Source organism: Pelophylax lessonae, assembly GCF_965119305.1.
Source record: "Pelophylax lessonae genome assembly, chromosome: 2".
Lineage (NCBI taxonomy): Eukaryota > Metazoa > Chordata > Amphibia > Anura > Ranidae > Pelophylax > Pelophylax lessonae.
The window spans coordinates 619,822,964-619,843,334 of record NC_138769.1 but is presented as its reverse complement, the minus strand read 5'-3'; the positions used below and the strand labels follow the sequence as shown (position 1 = coordinate 619,843,334).

General features: G+C 42.2%; 1 protein-coding gene across 2 annotated transcripts in view; it reads left to right on the top strand.

Moving 5' to 3' along the window:
• Positions 1-20,371, top strand: part of CRYL1 (crystallin lambda 1) — a 303,870-nt gene that overhangs the window by 30,832 nt on the left and 252,667 nt on the right. Inside the window, exon 2 of one of the 2 annotated variants that reach the window (XM_082245249.1) lies at positions 4,259-4,366. In XM_082245249.1, the coding sequence (XP_082101375.1) occupies positions 4,259-4,366 (108 nt within the window). Of the gene's footprint in view, positions 1-4,258; positions 4,371-20,371 lie in introns of both variants that reach the window. The other variant, XM_082245248.1, reaches the window with a different exon arrangement.

The following is a 20,371-nucleotide window of genomic DNA, read 5'->3' as shown; positions in this document are numbered from 1 at the left end:
CTGTGGTCAGATGAATCAAAATTTGAAGTTCTTTTTGGAAAACTGGGACGCCATGTCATCCGGACTAAAGAGGACAAGGACAACCCAAGTTGTTATCAGCACTCAGTTCAGAAGCCTGCATCTCTGATGGTATGTGGTTGCATGAGTGCATGTGGCATGGGCAGCTTACACATCTGGAAAGGCACCATCAATGCTGAAAGGTATATCCAATTTCTAGAACAACCTATGCTCCCATCCAGACGTCGTCTCTTTCAGGGAAGACCTTGCATTTTCCAACATGACAATGCCAGACCACATACTGCATCAATTAAAACATCATGGCTGCGTAGGAGGAGGATCTGGGTACTGAAATGGCCAGCCTGCAGTCCAGATCTTTCACCCATAGAAAACATTTGGCGCATCATAAGGAGGAAAATGCTACAAAGAAGACCTAAGACAGTTGAGCAACTAGAAGCCTGTATTAGACAAGAATGGGACAACATTCCTATTCCTAAACTTCAGCAACTTGTCTCCTCAGTCCCCAGACGTTTGCAGACTGTTCTAAAAAAGAAAAGGGGATGCCACACAGTGGTAAACATGGCCTTGTCCCAACTTTTTTGAGATGTGTTGATGCCATGAAATTTAAAATCAACTTATTTTTCCCTTTTTAAAATGAAACATTTTCTCAGTTTAAACATTTGATATGCCATCTATGATTTATTCTGAATAAAATATTGAAATTTGAAACTTCCACATCATTTCATTCTGTTTTTATTCATAATTTGTACAGTGTCCCAACTTTTTTGGAATCGGGTTTGTACATAAGGGGTCAATTTAGTGAACTTGGTGTGGAGTTGTTCACTTTAAGGTCAACACAGAGGACAAGGGGGCACTCTTTACATCTAGAGGAAAACAGATTTTGTCTCCAAATAAGGAAAGGTTTCTTCACCGTAAGAGCTGTGAAAATGTGGAATAGACTCCCTCCAGAGGTGGTTCTGGCTAGCTCAATAGATTGCTTTAAAAAAGGCCTGGATTATTTCCTGGGTGTACTTAATATAAGTGGGTACTAATATTTATAGGTAAAGTTGATCCAGGGAATATTCGATTGCATCTTGGGGGATCAGAAAGGAATTTTTGTCCCCTGCTGCAGCAAATTGGATCATGCTTTGCTGGGGTTTTTTCGCCTTCCTCTTGATCAACTGCGGGTATAGGATTGTGTATATGGGATTGTATGGTTGAGTTTTCATTACTGTTTTTTTTTTTTTTTTTTATTTATTTATTTTTTTTATTGGTTGAGCCAGAGGGACTTTTTTCAACCTGACTAACTATGTAACTATATGTACCTGGGCGATCTTCTTCTGTGGGCAGAGTCTCCGACAACTGGAGATTGCGCTGCGAACTCCGAGGGACTTCGGTTGGATTCTGCACCTTCAGAAGTCTGCTTTGGTTCTGTCTATAAAAACTGGACTATTTGGGTCTGACTCTGGAGACCACCTTCGAGGTGGTCTGTTTGCACAGTTCCACACAAGGTCTCTGCTAAAGAGATTCTGGGAAATGGGACAAGGATCCACAGTCTCTAGAGGTGGCTTTGTTCTCTGGCACTTAGACAGGGAAAATCTTTATTTTTTTTTCCCCTGTACTGGATGGCTGTCACCACGGATGCCAGCCTGTCCAGGTGGGGAGCGTCCTCAGCAAAGATGTGCTCAGGGGGTCTGGACACGAGTCAAGACTGCCGAATAATGTTCTGGAACTCCAAGCGATCAGTCTTTATCTGGGTCATCGAACAATATGGCTTCAGGTCAGGAGTGTCTGGTACAAATTCATTTGTACAATGCCACGGCCGTGGTCTATGTCAATCACAGAGGGGGCACAAGATAGTGTCCTGGCAGCTCTGTAAGTAGTCGGCATTCTAAGGTGGGCTGACAGATTCATTCCAGCCCTCTCAAATTTTTGCCATGACTCCTGTGCAGGATCAAAGCTAAAGGGATTCCGTCCATACTGACCTCGACGGTCTTGGTACGCCGATCGGGTACGGCTGGTCGCCGATGCTCTTTGGGGGCTTCCTCTCAGAGAGGATCTGCTGTCCCAAGGACCGATCTTCCATCCTGCTTTACAGTCGCTGGCGTTGACGACTTGGCTGTTGAACGCCAGGTGCTTAAGGATGGAGGTTTGTCCTAGTCGGTGATTCCTACGCTGTTGAAAGCTAGGAAATCTAGTTCTAGGAAGATCTACCATTGTACGTGGAAGACGTACATTGTGTGGTGTGAGTCTCTTGGGGTTCATCCTCACTCCTTTTTGGTGGATCGTATCGGATCTTAACCTTCCTTTTAATGGGGGTTGAACTGAAATTGCACTTGAGTACCATCACGGGCCAGGTATCGGCCTTGGCGGTCTTTTTCCAATGACCTTTGGCCTCACACTCCCTGGTGCATATCTTTCTTCAGGGTGTTCAACATTTGGTTCCTTCAGTGCAGACTTTGTTGCCGCCCTGGGATCTTAATGTGGTTCTTTCAGCTCTACAGCAGCCTCCCTTTGAAAATATTCGGGAGGTTTCCCTGCTTGCGCTGCCCCAGAAGGTGGTATTTTTTGGTGGCTATCACCTCTGCGCACAGGGTGTCGGAACTGGCGGCGTTATCCTGTCGTTTACCTTATTGGTCACTTGAATGAAGGCATTTTTTGCCTTCCCTGCATCCCAGGCTAAACTTCCGAAGGAAATTGCCTTGTAGGCCCTTTGATGTGGTACGGGCAATTAGGGTGTACCCTGCAGCTACGGACTCTTTTAGGAAGTCAAACTCTATTTTTGCTAATGGACAGACCTCACAAAGGGTTATCTTCTTCTTCTGCAACCATTTCCAGATGAATCAGACAGTGGTTCAGACCTAATGCACCAGGAGTCAGGTTCCTCCTTTTCCTGTCAAGGAGCACTCTACTCGGGCGATCAGTGCCTCCGGGGCCCCCTGTCATCAGGGTTGCAAGGTGGCCACCTGGTCATCGGTGCACACTTTTACAAAATTTTCATACAGTGGATGTGTTGACATCTGCAGATGCTTCTTTTGGCTGCAAGGTTTTGCTGGCTGCTGTTTAGAGAAACGTCCTCTTTGAGGGTGTATTGTTTTTTTCAGGTGAACTCCAGTTGTTTATGGTTGAGCTCCGTGTTACCTGGTTGGCTATGGTTAGCCTTGGGAATATTTTTCAGCTTTTTTCCCCACCCCTCATGTTTTAACACTGCTTTGGGACGTCCCAGTGGTTTAAGAAGAATCAGGAGCTGTGTCCGTCAATGAACGAAAGAAAAAATTTCTCTGATGTTCATTGACAAACACAGCACCCACCCCTCTGTGGAGTTGGCTTTCTTCTGACACTGCTTGTAACAAAACTGAGTGCTTATAGTTGAGAGGGGGTGTATACCCCCTGGGGCTGCCCATAGGTGTAGTTTTTTTTTTTTCCTGCCTAGTGCCCTACTCCTGTAAGGGGCGGTATAACCCAATAGTTAAGGGGGCAGTATAACCCAATAGTTAAAAAGAATAAGGAGCTGTGTCTGTTATTGAATATCAGAGAAATTGATTTTACGGTAAGTCAAAAAAATCACATTTTTGTAATGCAAGAGTCATATTCACATGGAAGGTTCCACTATCTCTGCTGTTTACTACTACTAGATACTAGAAGACTAAAGGACTCCTTAGAGCTACAACCTGGGGAATACAAGGGATGATGTATAGATACCTATACCTACTATTAGGAAACTGAGATAAATGCTGCTATTGATAACCTTCTTCTAAAAATGCTAGTTGCCTGGCTGTGATGCTGATTTCCTATTTTCGGTACAGTACTCTTTTTGTCACTGACTGTAAAGGTCTAAGAGAGCCTTGATTAACCTCTGTATTTCTTGCAGATGTTTTTTTTTTTATTTCTATTAAATATTCCAACTGGAAAAATATTTACCTATGTCTAATTTTTGTTCTTAGATGCTCTGTTTTAAGTAAATCTAACGTTTTGTGAGGTTTTGTGCCTGTAGCATGAATAGATATCTGTCTTCAGCAGTGTTTTATTTTGTGGTTTCTCTAGTCATCAGGGCAGCAGAAAGCACCTTAGGTGACTTGAGAACCTCATCCTTTCCTAGCAGGATATATACAGTAGATGGATGGAACAAATATGAGAGGCCTTGGCAGGGACCCAGGACTTTTGTAATCATGATCCTTCTGCATTCTGTGTCTATTGCTGTGGACTTGTTTATAATATCAATGTAAGTTACAACTCCTGAGTGTTATTTTTTTCCTTTCAGTGGTCTTATTGGCCGGAGCTGGGCCATGGTGTTTGCTAGTGGAGGCTTTCGAGTAAGACTGTACGATGTTGAAAAACAACAAGTCATTGCTGCCCAGGAGGATATAAGGCAAGTATCTTTAAACGTGTTGGATATTGTGGCAAGGTCAAGTAGCAGCAGCCAACATATCTGACATTAGACTTGCAATTCTGGTCCAAATATAAATTTGGACACATTTTTGGTGATCGGATGTATCCGAATCTCCGAATTGAATAGTAATGAATCAATTAAATTCTTTTAATTTTGTTTCGTATATTCGTTTTTTTAACAAATTCCACATTTTTGGAAGGAATCTAATTCTGTGTGAAGAATAGCTGGTTACCAAGGAGCGGGTCAGGTTGCCGGCCGCTGCTTCCGTAAAGTGGTTCTAAAGCCTCACGGTTTTTCACTTTAATGCAATCTGCATTTAATGCAAGGTGAAAAACCTTCTGTGGCGCAGCTCCTCCCCAGACCCCCCCCCCCTTTTTCCTACCTGAGCCCGATCCAGTGCTTTTGTGCGGGCGCAGCGAATCCAGCCACTATGTCACTCCTCATTGAACAGATTGATAGCAGCAAAACCATTGGCTCCCACTGCTGTCAGTCAAATCTTGTGGCGCGGGGGGGGGGGGGAGTGGGGGGCTGAGTCCCGCTGTTTGTGTCAATGGATGCAGCAGCAGGACTCAGTAGCGAGCCCGCACATGTACCCCCAGGGAAATCGGCTTTCTGCGGGGGCCTGGAGCACCGGCAGGGTACCCCAGAAAAAGAGGATTAGGGCTGCTTTGTGCAAAACTATTGCATAGAGCAGGTAAGTATAGGCATACAGTATTTGTTATTTTTTATTTTTGAAAAAATCAAAGGTTTACAAACCCTTTAACAACCAATGGCTCCCCCCCACAAAGCACCCTGTCCCCATGTTGATGGAGAAAGAGCCTCTTCCCCAAAGTCTTTGCCGGTGGATGTGCGGGGGCTTATCCGAATCTGGATCCCCCCTTTTAACAGGGGAGCCCCCAGGTCACGCCCCCCCAATGTGAATAAGTATGGTGAGTATGGCCTACACATTTACCAAAAACGGTAGTTTTTGAAAATTCCTTTATTAAAAAAACAGAGAATAAGTGTCCCCTGAAGTAGATTTAGCGTAAATCACGATGCCTGCTACCAATGACCCGACAAAAAAAAAAAAAAGCTCTACACCTAATGAAGGCTCCCGCCATCTTTACAGTGCCTAAATAATAAAGGGGCGGGCCTCCCAATGTTATTTGGTGACTTCGCCCCTTGTGACATCATCGAATAGGGCATGCATTTTTTTTTTCCAGGTCAGCGGTAGTGGAGGGCATCGTGACTAATGCTGGATCTACTTTGAGGGACATTTAACTTTGTTTTTAATAAAGGAATTGTCAAAAACTGTTGTGTTTCTATCTACTTTTTTTACAATTTTTTTTAGTCAATAAGTATACTATGAATCCCATAGTCATTCACATAGGGAAGTGGCCAGGATCTGGAGGCCCTCTTTTTAAAGGGGCTTCCAGATTCCAATAAGTCACCCCCCGCACCCCACAACCATCGGGTCAGGGTTGTGGGGAAGAGGCCCTCTGTTGCCCAAAGCACCCCCCATGTTGAGGGCATATGGCCTGGTATGGTTTAGGAGGGGGGCGCTCATTTGCCCCCCCCTTTCCTGACCTGCCACGCTGCATGCTCAGATAAGGGTCTGGTATGGATTTTGGGGGAACCCCATGCCATTTTTTTGGTGTGGAGTTCCCCTTCAGAATCCATACCAGGCCCAAATGGCCTGCTCCAGCTATTCTTCACACAGAATTCGCATTTGTTTTTTCGACCGTTTCAAATTCGAATCGTTCCAGAAGTTTAGAATATGTTAGAGTAATAAACGAAACGAAACTTAAAGAAACTAAATGAATTCCGAAATAAAATTAGTAACACAATGAATCCATCCGAATCCATTCTGCAAATGTCTATCTGACATTCCCTGAGTGGGGTAAAGTATATGCATGTTTGTTATTTTTTATTTAAAAAAAATCAAAGCACTGCAAAGGCAAATGCATATCAAAAAAATATATAGATCGGCGCTAATTCTAACAATTGATGTGAATATAAGTGCAACAGTTAGATAACACATTCATATGTATCCAATAATAAAAAAAGCATAACAAGATTGAAAATAATGATCAATTTCCAATAAGTGAAAGGGTGAATAAAATCATTAAAAAGTGACCTTATACAGAAAAGAAGAAAGTCCATGTAAAAGTGAATCAAAAGATAAAAATAAAACCATAGCTGATGATCCAAATAAAACGTGAATAGTAATGTCCAATCAAAAGGTGTCATCAATGTGAAATCCCAACACAGAGTATGGCAACCACCATTGAGTGCAATGGCCCCTCACCTTAATAATGAATTGATAAGGTGTTTATTATATATGTAATTCTCGTCTGTGAGGCTCATACAATGGTAGTATATCAAAGGCGTTGGAGATGTGGATGCGTAGCCATGCGTAACAGTAATAAATATCTTCTTGGTAGTTAGCTCATGAAAAGAGAAATGGAAGCTCTGTAGTGTAATAAGTAATCACATTTATTAATAAAAGCATAAATAACTTACATTGAAGTTCAAAATTGAGGTTTTAGATAGTAAAAACTTGGACCAAGGGGTCCCCACACTGAGCGGCGTGAAAATCACCGAACTTCCCGTCTCCGCCGTAGACCGGGAGTGACGTCATCCGGCTCCACCCAATGCGTTTCGTCACAATAACGCGTGACTTTATCAAGGGTATGGAGGTGTGGTACACAAAAAATGCTCATTCCTATAGTTAGTACCTGTTTATATCTGGCCTTTTTAACACAGAAAAAAGGTTTATTCTTAAATCTACGTTTTATAGCATTGTATGACAGTACATTTTAACCACTTGCTTGCTGGGCACTTATCCCCCCTTCCTGACTAGGTCAAATTTCAGCTTTCAGTGCTCTCACACTTTGAATGACAATTGCGCAGTCATGCTAGAAAAAAAAGACCAAAAGGTTTTGAAAAACAAAAAGGTTTTTCATATTTTGTTATAACAAGTAATTTTTCTCCTTCACTAATGAGCACTGATGAGGTGGCACTAATCAGCAGCACTGGTGGGCACTTAGGGGACGATGTCCCTCAAACAGAAATCAGTTGACAGCTTTCTTCTTTTCTTCACACTGACAGCTTGAAGACAGAAAAAAGCCAGTAACCGCCTTCTGTTTACTTCCGTGATCAGCTGTCATTGGCTGACAGTTGATCGCGTGGTAAAGGGCCCGATGTTGTTGGCCCTTTACCCTGCTCTTTGATCAACCGAGGACCAAGGACTCGGCGATCACAGAGCGCAAGAATGGGAGGACGTCCATGTAAGCCCTCCTGGCATTTTAAATGTCAAGTGGTTAAAGAAGAAATTCTATGTGTGACATTTTTTGGATGTACAGTACTGTGCAAATGTTTTAGGCAGGTGTGAAGAAATTCTGTAAAGTAGGAATGCTTTCAAAAATATATATTTTAACTGTTTATTTTTATTTATTTACAAAATGGAAAGTGCGCGAACAGAAGAAAAATCTTAATCAAATCAATATTTGGTGTGACTACCCTTAGGCTTCAAACGAGCATCAATTCTTACACTTGCACACTTTGTACACTTGCACAAAGTCAGGAATTTTGTAGGATTTAGAGTCAGGTGTATGATTAACCAATTATACCAAGAAGGTGCCAATGATCATCAATTTTATATGTAGGTTGAAATACAGTCATTAACTGAGACAAAAACAGCTGTTTAGGAGGCTTAAAACTGAACGAGGAACAGCCAAACTCTGCTACTAAGGTAAAGTTGTGGAAGACTGTTTCATGTCACAGGTTAAAAAACCGTGGCACGTAGTTATACTGCATCAGGAACGACTCTCCCAGGCAAAGATTTCAATGCAGACTGGGTTTTAAGATGTGCTGTTCAAGCTCTTTTGAAGAAGTACAAAAAAAATGGGCAATGTTGAGGACCGTAGACGCAGTGGTCAGCCAAGGAAATGTAATGCAGCCAATGAAAGACACATCATGCTTACTTCCCTTTAACATTAGAAGATGTTCAGCAGTGCATCAGTACAGAACTGGTTAAAACCAGTGGGACCCAGGTACATCTATCTACTGCTCGGAGAAGTCTGACCAGAAGTAGTCTTCATGGAAGAATTTCAGCCAAGAAGTCACACCTCCGACGTGAAAACAAGGCTAAGCAACTCGCCTATGCAAAAAAAGAAAGGAATCGGAGGGTTCAGAAAAATGGCAGCAGGTGCTCGGCACTAATGAGTCAAAATGTAAAATATTTGGTTGTAGCGGGAGGCAGTTTGTTCACTGAAAGGCTGGAGAGCAGTAAAATAATGAGTATCTTTAGGCAACAGTAAAGCATGGTGGAGGTTCCTTGCAAGTTTGGGGCTGCATTTCTGTAAATGGAGTTGAAGTTTTGGTCAGGATCAATTGTGTCCCCAATGCTGAGAAATACAGGCAGAGACTTCTCCATCATGTCATCGGGGAGGCGTGTGATTGGCCCCACATTTATTCTGCAGCAGCAGAATGACCCCAAACCTACAGCCAATATCATTAGGAACTGTCTTCCGTGTAAAGAACAACATGGAGTCCTGGAAGTGATGGTTTCCCCCCCACAGAACCCTGATCTCAACATCAAATCTGTCTGGAAGTACGTGAAGAGACAGAAGGATCTGAGGCAACCCACGTCCACAAAATTGAATTTAATTTACATAAAAATAAAATATTAACTCCAATTTCTGAAAGCAGTCTTCATTTACTGGACTTTTTCACACCCGTCTAAAACCTTTGCACAGTACTCTAGCAGTGCTCTTCAGAACTAGAAATATGAATTGTAAACACCTAAAAAAACATGTGTAGTTAATTTTGGGCATATTTAGTTCATTCACCATGAGGCTCTCTCAGTTCTTAAAGTGTTACTAAACCCAGGACCCTGCATTCACTATATCTGATCTCTCCCACAGTACACAAAACACGGAATATAAACTGTTAAATACCTTTTCTCATTAGCAGATATAACAATGATATGGCTTCCATCAGTGTCTGGTTAAAGCTTGTAGTATGAGTTTTCATACTGCACTGGCTGTCCAATCAGAATACAGGAACCCTGACCCTCTGTCTGGACAGTGCTGATTGGTCCTGTTCTGATCACATGCATCCTCCCAAGAAGAAAAAAACTCTCCAGCAATACACACCAAACTGAGCATGTGCAGCCTGACTCCAGTAACTCAGTCTTATCTAGACATGTTATGGGGACAATGTAAGAAGTGGAGGATCTGTGCATTCAGGATCAAACAGCCTTTTTACACAATGCAGAGGATTACTCCTTAGGATCCACAGTGAGTATACTAAGCATGCTTTATTGCATATACACACTAATTTTACTGTTGTGGGCTTAGGAGCACTTTAGCTGCAACCAGAACTTTTGTTAGTTTTAAGTAGAGTAGGAAAGGGTTACATTCTCTGTTGGGCTTTTGTTATTTATTGTGTCCCTAACCAGTGATTGCCTCTTGCTTGCCTGTTTTAGTTAGAATGTTGTCTCCAAAGTAGAAAGGAGAAATTTCTCAAAGATGTACATCAAATCAGTACCATCTTTGTTGTTAGTAGCGCGGGGAGAAACTGTTAGTACATCATGAACTATTCCACAAATAAAAATAGAAAAGCTGTGCAGGGACAGCAATAGTCATGGCCATGCTGAAAAGCATTGGCAGGTAGTTACACTTTGGAACCTTTTACAATACACAGGGTCACATGACTGACAATCGGCAACGTTGATTTACTAAAACTGGAGAGTACAAAATCTGAAGCGGCTCTGCATAGAAACCAATCAGCTTCCAGGTTTTTTTGTCAAAACTTAATTGAACAAGCTGAAGTTAGAAGCTGATTGGCTACCATGCACAGCTGCACCAGATTTTGCACTCTCCAGGTTTAGTAAATCAACACCAATGTGTGGGTGGCTGTGTGCTGCCTCAAGAAGCAATGACACCAAAGGCTATGGCCTGTGTTGAGTATACAGAAACCTATACCTGCCCCGAGGCATTGGTTTCAATACTTGACAATTCCTACACATGTCCTTTTGGGTTTGTCTCACCTTGTAACATTTAATGTTGCTCAGAGGAAACTAAAATTAAATTGCAAGTCAACGGAGTGGTGTTAGGTCATAAGCAGGGTTGGTGCAGGTGATCAGCTACATGTACAAGACATTATTCATAGGAGAAAATCCATGACAGTATAAGCCAGCAACAGCAGAGCAACACCTAGGATCAGAAGGCATATTTTTGCTTAGGCTCTGAGCCAGTGCACTGTGCAGAATTTATATTTACTTTCTTGGATCCTCAGAGACATGCATGTAATAATCCCTTACTTTACTTTTAATAAATGGCCACTACATGATATGGACACAGGCACACCTATAGATAGCATGCACAGCTGCACAAAAAAAACACCTGCAGATCCCAGGAGGTAGGAAGCTCAAAGCCTTGTAGGAAAACTTTGGGCAGTACACCCTTGTGTATATACCCTAAATTCAAATATTGCTTTCTAAAATGAGAACAGGCATGGGAATAAATGACAGTCCTAAAAGTGAGTATAACACAAAATGTACATTTAAAGTTGAACTTTACCTGATTAAAATCCTAAATATATTTTAATATACAACTAATGTAAAAACTTGGATTTAGACTTTTGTAATCCAGTCCTCTGCACAGAGGCTTTTGGAAGGAAGGAAGGAAGGCGGTGCTTTGGACCGATCAGGTATGCTGCAGTACAGACAAGGCACATATTTGCAGAAGGAAAGGGCAGAGAGATGACCTCATCAGTCTGTTTCTGCTTTTTCACTGTTCAGTCTCAGGCTGAGGACAGGTGACCTAGCTGTGTTGTGTAATTTCAGCCGAGAAAAGTCGGCTAACCAGGCGGGCTGTTCTGCCTGGCAGCATTGTGTAAATCTGAAGACTGGATGGGCAGAAATCCCACCGATGATATACTAAATAATAACACCAGAACATTTGTAACTTACACATGATTGGTATTCCCACTCCCCCTGCTGGTGGTTTTTGGAATTTTTCGTCCCCTTTTGTATTTTGTAAAAAAAAAAAAAAAAATATCCAGGATACAATTTTTAAAATAATGTTTATTAATTTTTCCACTCTTAGAGCCCATTCACACTAGCACGACTTGTGAGGCGACTTGTGTAGCCCCAGGTCGCCAGACATAACAAAAGCAATGTTAATCAATCAGTGCCGTCTTAATTGGCACTACTGAAGTTGCTCCGACTTCAGAAAAGGGTCCTGTACTACTTTGAGGCGACCTGTGATCCGACTGTCCCATATACTTCAATGGGAGTCGCCTCCTTATCTTAATTGAAGCGACTTGTTATCAGACTTTCCAAGAAGAAGAAAGAGATTAGCCAGGCATTCCCCACAGACAAAGTCGCCTGTCTCTTCAAAGTAGGGCTGGGCGATTTTGCCTAAAAAAAAAATCTTTGCTTTTTAAAGAAAAATTCGAGTTTCGATTCGATTTTTTTTTTCCAATGCACTTAAAAAATGACTGCAGAGTCTGGAGGGAGGACTGAGGAGAAGAAGCGCTAGATGTGTGTATGTGCGGGCGGTGCGTCTGTACAGGGGCTGTGCTGTGATAGGTACAGTCCAGAGAACGAGTCCACAGTAACCGGCCACCTTTTTTTAGTTTGACTTTTAAACTTTTTTTTTTTCAAACTCGAGTTTTTTCTACAATACTTTTTTCTGCCTTGTGCAGCCACCGAACTCCCCAGTAACGGACCACCGCCTGGATGTGACGTCAGCTGCGGGGCGGGCGGTGCGTCTGTACAGGCCGGGGCTGCGGCGCACTGTGATAGGTACAGTCTCCCCGGCCTGGATGTGACGTCAGCTGCGGGGCGGGCGGTGTGTCTGTACAGGCCGGTGTTGTAAAATTTTGTCGGACCCGTGAAAAAAAATCGGACCTCGTCACTTCCGGTGACAGAGCATCACAAAACAGCTGATAGGAGTCGTCCGTGCGCATGCGCAGAAGACATTTTTCGAGGTTTGGAAAAATTATAACAGAGAGCGGACAGCTGATTGAGAGGAGGCGGGGCTGAGGTGCGACGGAGGACACCGCCGCGTCATCGAGACATTAGGGACGGAGGCACATATGCAGAGCTGGCGGAGGAGGCGGGAATGAGGTGCGGCCGTGTAATAAATGCAGGGCTTAAGCGACTCCTTCTGTTTTATTATCTTTAGTACTTATCGTATTATTTATCCTTAGGATTTCATTACATTTAGTATTTCTTAATTTGTATTATATAAATACTAAATTTTATGAAATCCTAAGGATAAATAATACGATAATTGCTAAAGATAATAAAACAAGGAGTCGCTAAAGTCCTGCATTTATTACACGGCCGCACCTCCGTCCCGCCTCCTCTATTCAGCTCTGCAGATGGCGCGGCGGTGTCTTCCGTCCAACCTCAGCCCCGCCTCCTCTCATTCAACTGCCCGCTATGTGTTATAAGTTTACCAAACCAAGATAATGTCTTGTGCGCATGCGCACTTGAGACTCCCATCACCGGAAGCGCGCTGTGATAGGTAAAGTCTCCCCGGCCTGGATGTGACGTCAGCTGCCGGGAGAGGACGCGGGCGGTGCGTCTGTACAGGCCAGGGGCTGTGATAGGATAGGCACCTATCCTATCACAGCCCCTGGCCTGTACAGACGCACCGCCCGCTTCCTCTCCCGGCAGCTGACGTCACATCCAGGCCGGGGAGACTTTATCTATTACAGCGCGCCGCAGCCCCGGCCTGTACAGACGCATCGCCCGCCCCGCAGGTCCGTTACTGGGGAGTTCGGTGGCTGCACAAGGAAAAAAATATTGTAAAAAAAAACTCGAGTTTAAAAAAAAAAATCGTTTCCAACTAAAAAATCGATAAATCGATTTATCGCCCAGCCCTACTTCAAAGTAGTGCACAAGTCTCTTCCAAGTCTCTTCAAGTCACGGGGCGACTTTCTGGTCATGGTAGTGTGAACTGGCTCTTAACTGCTATCTTTTGGCCCCCCGCATTTTACAAATGTTCTTCTCTTACTCTCCCGCCAATAATATTTTACATTACCTTCCTTATTTGTGGCATCCAGGAATGACAAAGGGGCTTTTTTTGCCCAGAAGCAAGGAGAAACGGCTGCAGTCACTGATCTGCGTATTTTGAGAGTGGTGGGTGCTATTGTCAGAATACAGTGTCCTGGGGGGGTATTCCTCTATCCACCCTGTTTTGTGTAAAGAATCTGTTTTTTTTTTTTTTCCTTTTGGTTTTTCATTCAGCAGGCTGGCTAACAGTGTATGGAGAGCTTAACTCTCTCTTTTTATAAAATGCTGCAGGTTATGGAATTGTAGAGGAGTCATTTTTTTCCCTCAAATTACATGGCCAGAGTTCCACTTTAAAACCACATAACCTTTCCTTAGTTTTGCTGTAAAACTGCTACATAATAGGCCTTCTAGCATTTTGTGATCTAGTCCAAGGATTCCCAAACTACAGCCCTGCAGCTGTTGCAGAACTACACATCCCATGAGGCATTGTAAAACTCTGACATTCACATACATGATTAGACATGATGGGAATTGTAGTTCCTGAACAACTGGAGGGCCATAGTTTGGGAATCCCTGATAGTCAGCTTTTGGTGTGCGAAAAAGGAAGTATAGCTGAAATTCTCTATGCTTTTTAGTATTTGACACCACTTCAAATGCTGACACCCTTTATTTTTCTAGGTGACATCACAGTTTGCTGAAGGACTGCAAACCTGCTTATTGACAGCTTTATATACAATATACAGCACAACTGCTTCATATGGTATAGCAGATCGGTACTCTATAAAATATCAGTTTATCTTCTGCCTCTAAGCCAGTGTTTCTCGACAGGGAGGCCAAGGCTCTTTGGAGTGCTGCAAACACAGGACCCAGTTTGTCCTGATTCAATGTCATAAGTTACCATAGTGTGAATGGGCAGCCGCCAGCACCATAACAACCATTCATTCTCTATAATAGCATGCACAATGTCATTTGTTGTAATGGTGTTAGCGGCTGGTCCGTCCACACCATGGCGTTGTATGACACAGATCCAGGACAGGTGGCATGCTGGGCCACCCCCACCATCCTTCCACACTCTGCCTTGCTGCAGAAGCCAAAAGGTAGGGCTCTCATTTATAGAGGGGACTGTATGACTGAGGGGATCTGTGATTGGGGGGGGGGGGGACTGTGTGATTGGGGTGCTTTGTGATGTGGGGGTCGAAGGGAACTGTATCATGTGGGGACCCTGTCATTGGGTGACTCTGATGTAATGAGAGGACTCTGTGATGGGTTGACTCTGATGTAGTGGGGTTACTTTGTCATGGGGGTACTCGGATGAGATGGGGTCTCTCGTGTATATGGGGACTCTGATGTCAAGGAGGGTTTCTGATGTGAAGTTAATAGGGTGCCGCAACTGAAAAATGGTTAAGAAGCTCTTCTCTAAGCTATAATAGTATGTGTTACATATTATTAAGGCATTTCCTAAGTCCATTTTTTTTTTCTTTATCAAAATAATAATTATTTGATACTTTCCTGCCCTGTGCAGGAAAGTATAAAATACTTAAAATACTTAAAATACTACTCCTTTTCTGGAGTCCCCCGCTGGCGCTCATGGCTCCTCCTCTTCTGTGTCTGCCCCTTAGCAAGCCACTTGCTATGGGGGCAGACGTGCAAGCTCAAAACTGAACCAGGCTGTGTGTGTCCATTGACACACACAGTGTGGACAATCCCCGCCCCCACTTCCTCCTCTCAGAATTTGATGGAGCCAATGGCTCCTGCCTCTGTGCCTGTGAGTAGAGGGAGAGGGGAGAGAAGAGATGCAGCCATGCACAGCACTGGATCGATTGAGGACTTAGGTAAGTATTTAGGGAGGTGGGGGAGCAAAGCAAGCTATAAACCTTTTCTACCTTAATTCAGGGAATGCATTAAAGAGTAACTCCACTTTCGTAGGGGAAAAAAATAGCAAATAAAGAAAAAACAATATAGCATATACAATAGCGACACAAGTCATATTGTAATTGAATCTTATTAAAAATTATCTTTCCTTTTCAATCTGCAGCCGCTGTAATTTTCTGAAAATGCCATGCAATATGGCTACCTGGAGCAGTTCTGTACACAGAATGTATACTGACCACACCCCAGAAACATCATTTCCTGCTTGTGTGATTGGCTCACCAATTCTCCCAGAAGTCTGCACTAAGATACAAGTCAGATTTCAGGCATCCCTGCAGCAAAAATGTCATTTTTAGTTTAGATACTCCCAATAGGAACACGTCTAAAGGGATGCAGGCCCAGCAGATTTCCTCATTAGTGCTCTGCAGCTTCCACAGCTGATAGATAATTATGAAACCACTCCCATTTGACCCACTCAGCACAGAGAAACAACCAAAGATTTCTTCAGAATAACAAAAGGTAGGAATCCGCAACAAAGTTTGTTGCAATCCTTGTAATGTACATAAATCACCGAGAGGGGGATGGTTTTTTTTCTCAACAAAAGTGGAGTTACGCTTTAAGTTAAAAAAAAATTTAGCTTTAGAACCACTTTAAGCCAGTGCTAAAAATATAGTGAAAAAACTATCAGCGCAAGACTAAGTGAAATTCAAATGTGTATAAAATGTGCTAGAATAAATCAATATATAAATCCGGCTGCATACACAAATTGTGTCCACACCTCACAACAAAAACATAAAAATCAGAAAACGTGCTGCGCCAGAAGTGCACAAAAATAATTAGTGATTTCATGAATCAACAAGTGTTATCAACAAAATAAGGTGTCCATCATATGTGCTCTGATGAAACATAAATGTTCATATAAAGTGCTCCAAAGTAATGATTAGTATATCCAGGTGATGACAGGACAGCCTCAATCCCTTGTGAATCAAGCAGGAACCACCAGTGTGTGAACTCCCTCCACCAGTAAGATTGGCCTCTCACCTTGATACCAGACCCAAACGGGCCAGCATGAGCATATCAGGGGATAAACAGACTATCACAGGTAACCTCTCCAGCCTTCACCTCCGGGGGTCGCCAGGACATAAAATAAAGATAAAGCAAAGATCTAGTGCTCTCTGAATGTAAATAATGAGCTTTTATTGAGCATAAAGGGGTAACTCACATTTGTTGGGCACTCAGCCGTGCCTGCTATTATGGCATTCAGTGTTGGAGAGTAGCACCCGAGCGATCGGCGTCAGGCACGCAGGCTCCGCCTCCCTATACGCGTTACGCCTGGAGCGTGGGCTCCATTTGGCTTCTTCGGTAGGGGTGAAGTTTGCGTGTCCAGCCTTGCCTATTTACCAATGCTGCTAACGGTGGATTGGCCAGCGGTCACATGTCCTCCTCACTCTGAGCTATGCACAGGACACCGGAACCAAAAGATACACTTCCTGTGATCTTCGGTGTCACTAGCTATTATATCGAGGGGGCAATTTAAAACCTATATAGATCTACTAAATCACTACCAGAGACCGCGTGACTGCGCCGCCATCCCCCGGGTGTTTCTCCTAAAATCATTGCATAAAAACATCTTTATTACATAAAATCGCATCATAAAATCGCATTAAATCAAATTATTGCCATAATGTTAAAAACTCACAAAATATGTTATTGTTAAAAGTGGAATACCTCTAATATATTGCTAATTCTATAAAATGACACAAAAATATAAAAAAATATAAAAAAAAAAAAAATATATGTATATAAAAATTAAAAATCTATATAAAAACTATGACAAAATGTCTATATAATAAAATGATGAATATTGAGTGAATCTACAGATATTTCAGGCAGGGGGGGCTATCTATCACTAATGAAGCAGTTGAGGTCAAAATCCTTATTTAACCCCCTGGGTGCCAATACTTTCGTCTCATACACCCAGAAGGACTCTCTTCTGCTTAATTGTCGAATGTAGTTTCCCCCCCTCCAATGTGGCTGGACATGTTCAATTCCCCAAAACTTTAGAGAATGAGGGTTTCTATCATGGACTTCTCTAAAGTGCTTGGAGACGCTGTGTGACACCTCACCCTTTTTTATATTTTTGATGTGTTCTCCTATTCTTACGTTCAGGGGTCGTGATGTGCGACCCACATATTGGAGTCCACAGCCACACTCCATCATGTAGACCACCCCAATGGTGGTACATGTAATTAAATCTTTAATATGGTATTCGTTGCCTGTGCTGTTAGATTTAAACGATTTTCTTTTCTTTATGTTTTTCCTCGTTTGTCGACAGACACCGCATTTCCCACATGCAAAAAATCCGGATAGAAACTGGAAAACAGTATTTTTCATACGCTTAGGGGGATCTACCACTCCCGGTGCTAACCTATCTTTCAACACAGGTGCTCGCCTGTATATGAAACCAGGTTTCTCCGGAAGGTGGGGTCCCAAAACTTTATCTTGTTTGAGGACACTCCAGTGTTTTTTAATGATGCGTTCAACTTGCTTGTGTTGAGCATTAAAATCAAGCACAAGCTTAAAATTATTGTTCACCTCCCTTGGTGGTGTCCTCTTGTTTTTCAAAAGTTCAGTTCTATTTAATAATGCTACTTGTAAATCAGAATTCACTTTCTCCATGTTGTATCCCTTTGCCTGAAATCGTTCCACTAGTACTTTGGACTGTGTAATAAAGTCATTGTCATTTGAGCAATTTCTTTTAATCCTGATAAGTTGTCCCCTCGGGATGTTAAATAGCCAATTTTTATGGTGACAACTATCCATAGGTAAATAGGAGTTGCGGTCGGTAGGTTTAAAAAAATTTTTTGTATGTAAACGACCATCTTTTATAAAAATCTCCAAATCTAGGAAATTCAATTTCTCCTTGCTCTCAGTCCATGTAAGTGCGATATTCTTGTTATTAAAATTCATTCTGGTTTTTAAAAAAAATTAAAAGATAAAATGTCCCCTTCCCAGATAATAATCAAATCATCAATGAATCTTTTATAGAAGATTAATTCTGGGGGTCTATTCACTAAAATCTCCTCCTCCTCCCATTGGGCCATAAATAAATTAGCTACGCTGGGGGCAAATCTTGCCCCCATAGCTACGCCTTTGGTTTGTAAAAAATATTCTCCCGCATACCAAAAATAATTGTGATTGAGGCAAAAGTATTTTCTGGCCAAACCGGACAACCGACCCAATGTGAGTGAGAGAACACATCACTCCACTTTGAAAAATAAATCGGTTTAACCCGCCAAACAAAGATAACAAATATATGGAAGTGTTCAAAAATCTGGTAGCTCATGATGTTGAACACTTGAAAGTCAGAAAAATGCAAGATCCACAGTGGATCCAAAACGGCATAGCCAGCCTAGAGAAAAACAAAAAAGTGGTGATACGACCAGCTGACAAAGGCGGGGGTATCGTTGTCATGAGCACAGAATACTATGATAATGAGATGAGGAGACAACTCTCAGATCAGAACACGTATTCTCGATTACGACACAATCCGGTGAATGATTACAAGAAAGAATTGGAGAAACTTATCAAAAATGGATTGACTAATGCTATTTTAAATAAGAAAGAAGCACTTTATTTGAATCCCATTGCCTGTAGAACCCCTATTATTTATTTCCTCAATTACCTTAAGTTCACAAATGTGTAGAGAAACCTCCGGGGAGGCCCATTATAAATGGCATTGACTCCCTCAGTTCAAGATTGGGCCAATACATCGATTTTTATTTACAACCATTGGTTACCCGAACACAAGCATATATCAAAGATACTAAAAATGTGATACAATTGCTACAGGATTTACCCATATCAGAGAACTGCATCCTTGCTACGGCGGATGTAGGTTCTCTTTACACTATCATCGGCCATGAGGCTGCAATGGAGGCAGCGGCATGGGCCTTAGATGAATCAGATTTAGATGGGGAACATGTAGAATTTCTTTTAGAAAGTTTGGAATTTTGCCTCAATCACAATTATTTTTGGTATGCGGGAGAATATTTTTTACAAACCAAAGGCGTAGCTATGGGGGCAAGATTTGCCCCCAGCGTAGCTAATTTATTTATGGCCCAATGGGAGGAGGAGGAGATTTTAGTGAATAGACCCCCAGAATTAATCTTCTATAAAACATTCATTGATGATTTGATTATTATCTGGGAAGGGGACATTTTATCTTTTAATTTTTTTAAAACCAGAATGAATTTTAATAACAAGAATATCGCACTTACATGGACTGAGAGCAAGGAGAAATTGAATTTCCTAGATTTGGAGATTTTTATAAAAGATGGTCGTTTACATACAAAAAATTTTTTTAAACCTACCGACCGCAACTCCTATTTACCTATGGATAGTTGTCACCATAAAAATTGGCTATTTAACATCCCGAGGGGACAACTTATCAGGATTAAAAGAAATTGCTCAAATGACAATGACTTTATTACACAGTCCAAAGTACTAGTGGAACGATTTCAGGCAAAGGGATACAACATGGAGAAAGTGAATTCTGATTTACAACAAGTAGCATTATTAAATAGAACTGAACTTTTGGAAAACAAGAGGACACCACCAAGGGAGGTGAACAATAATTTTAAGCTTGTGCTTGATTTTAATGCTCAACACAAGCAAGTTGAACGCATCATTAAAAAACACTGGAGTGTCCTCAAACAAGATAAAGTTTTGGGACCCCACCTTCCGGAGAAACCTGGTTTCATATACAGGCGAGCACCTGTGTTGAAAGATAGGTTAGCACCGGGAGTGGTAGATCCCCCTAAGCGTATGAAAAATACTGTTTTCCAGTTTCTATCCGGATTTTTTGCATGTGGGAAATGCGGTGTCTGTCGACAAACGAGGAAAAACATAAAGAAAAGAAAATCGTTTAAATCTAACAGCACAGGCAACAAATACCATATTAAAGATTTAATTACATGTACCACCATTGGGGTGGTCTACATGATGGAGTGTGGCTGTGGACTCCAATATGTGGGTCGCACATCACGACCCTTGAACGTAAGAATAGGAGAACACATCAAAAATATAAAAAAGGGTGAGGT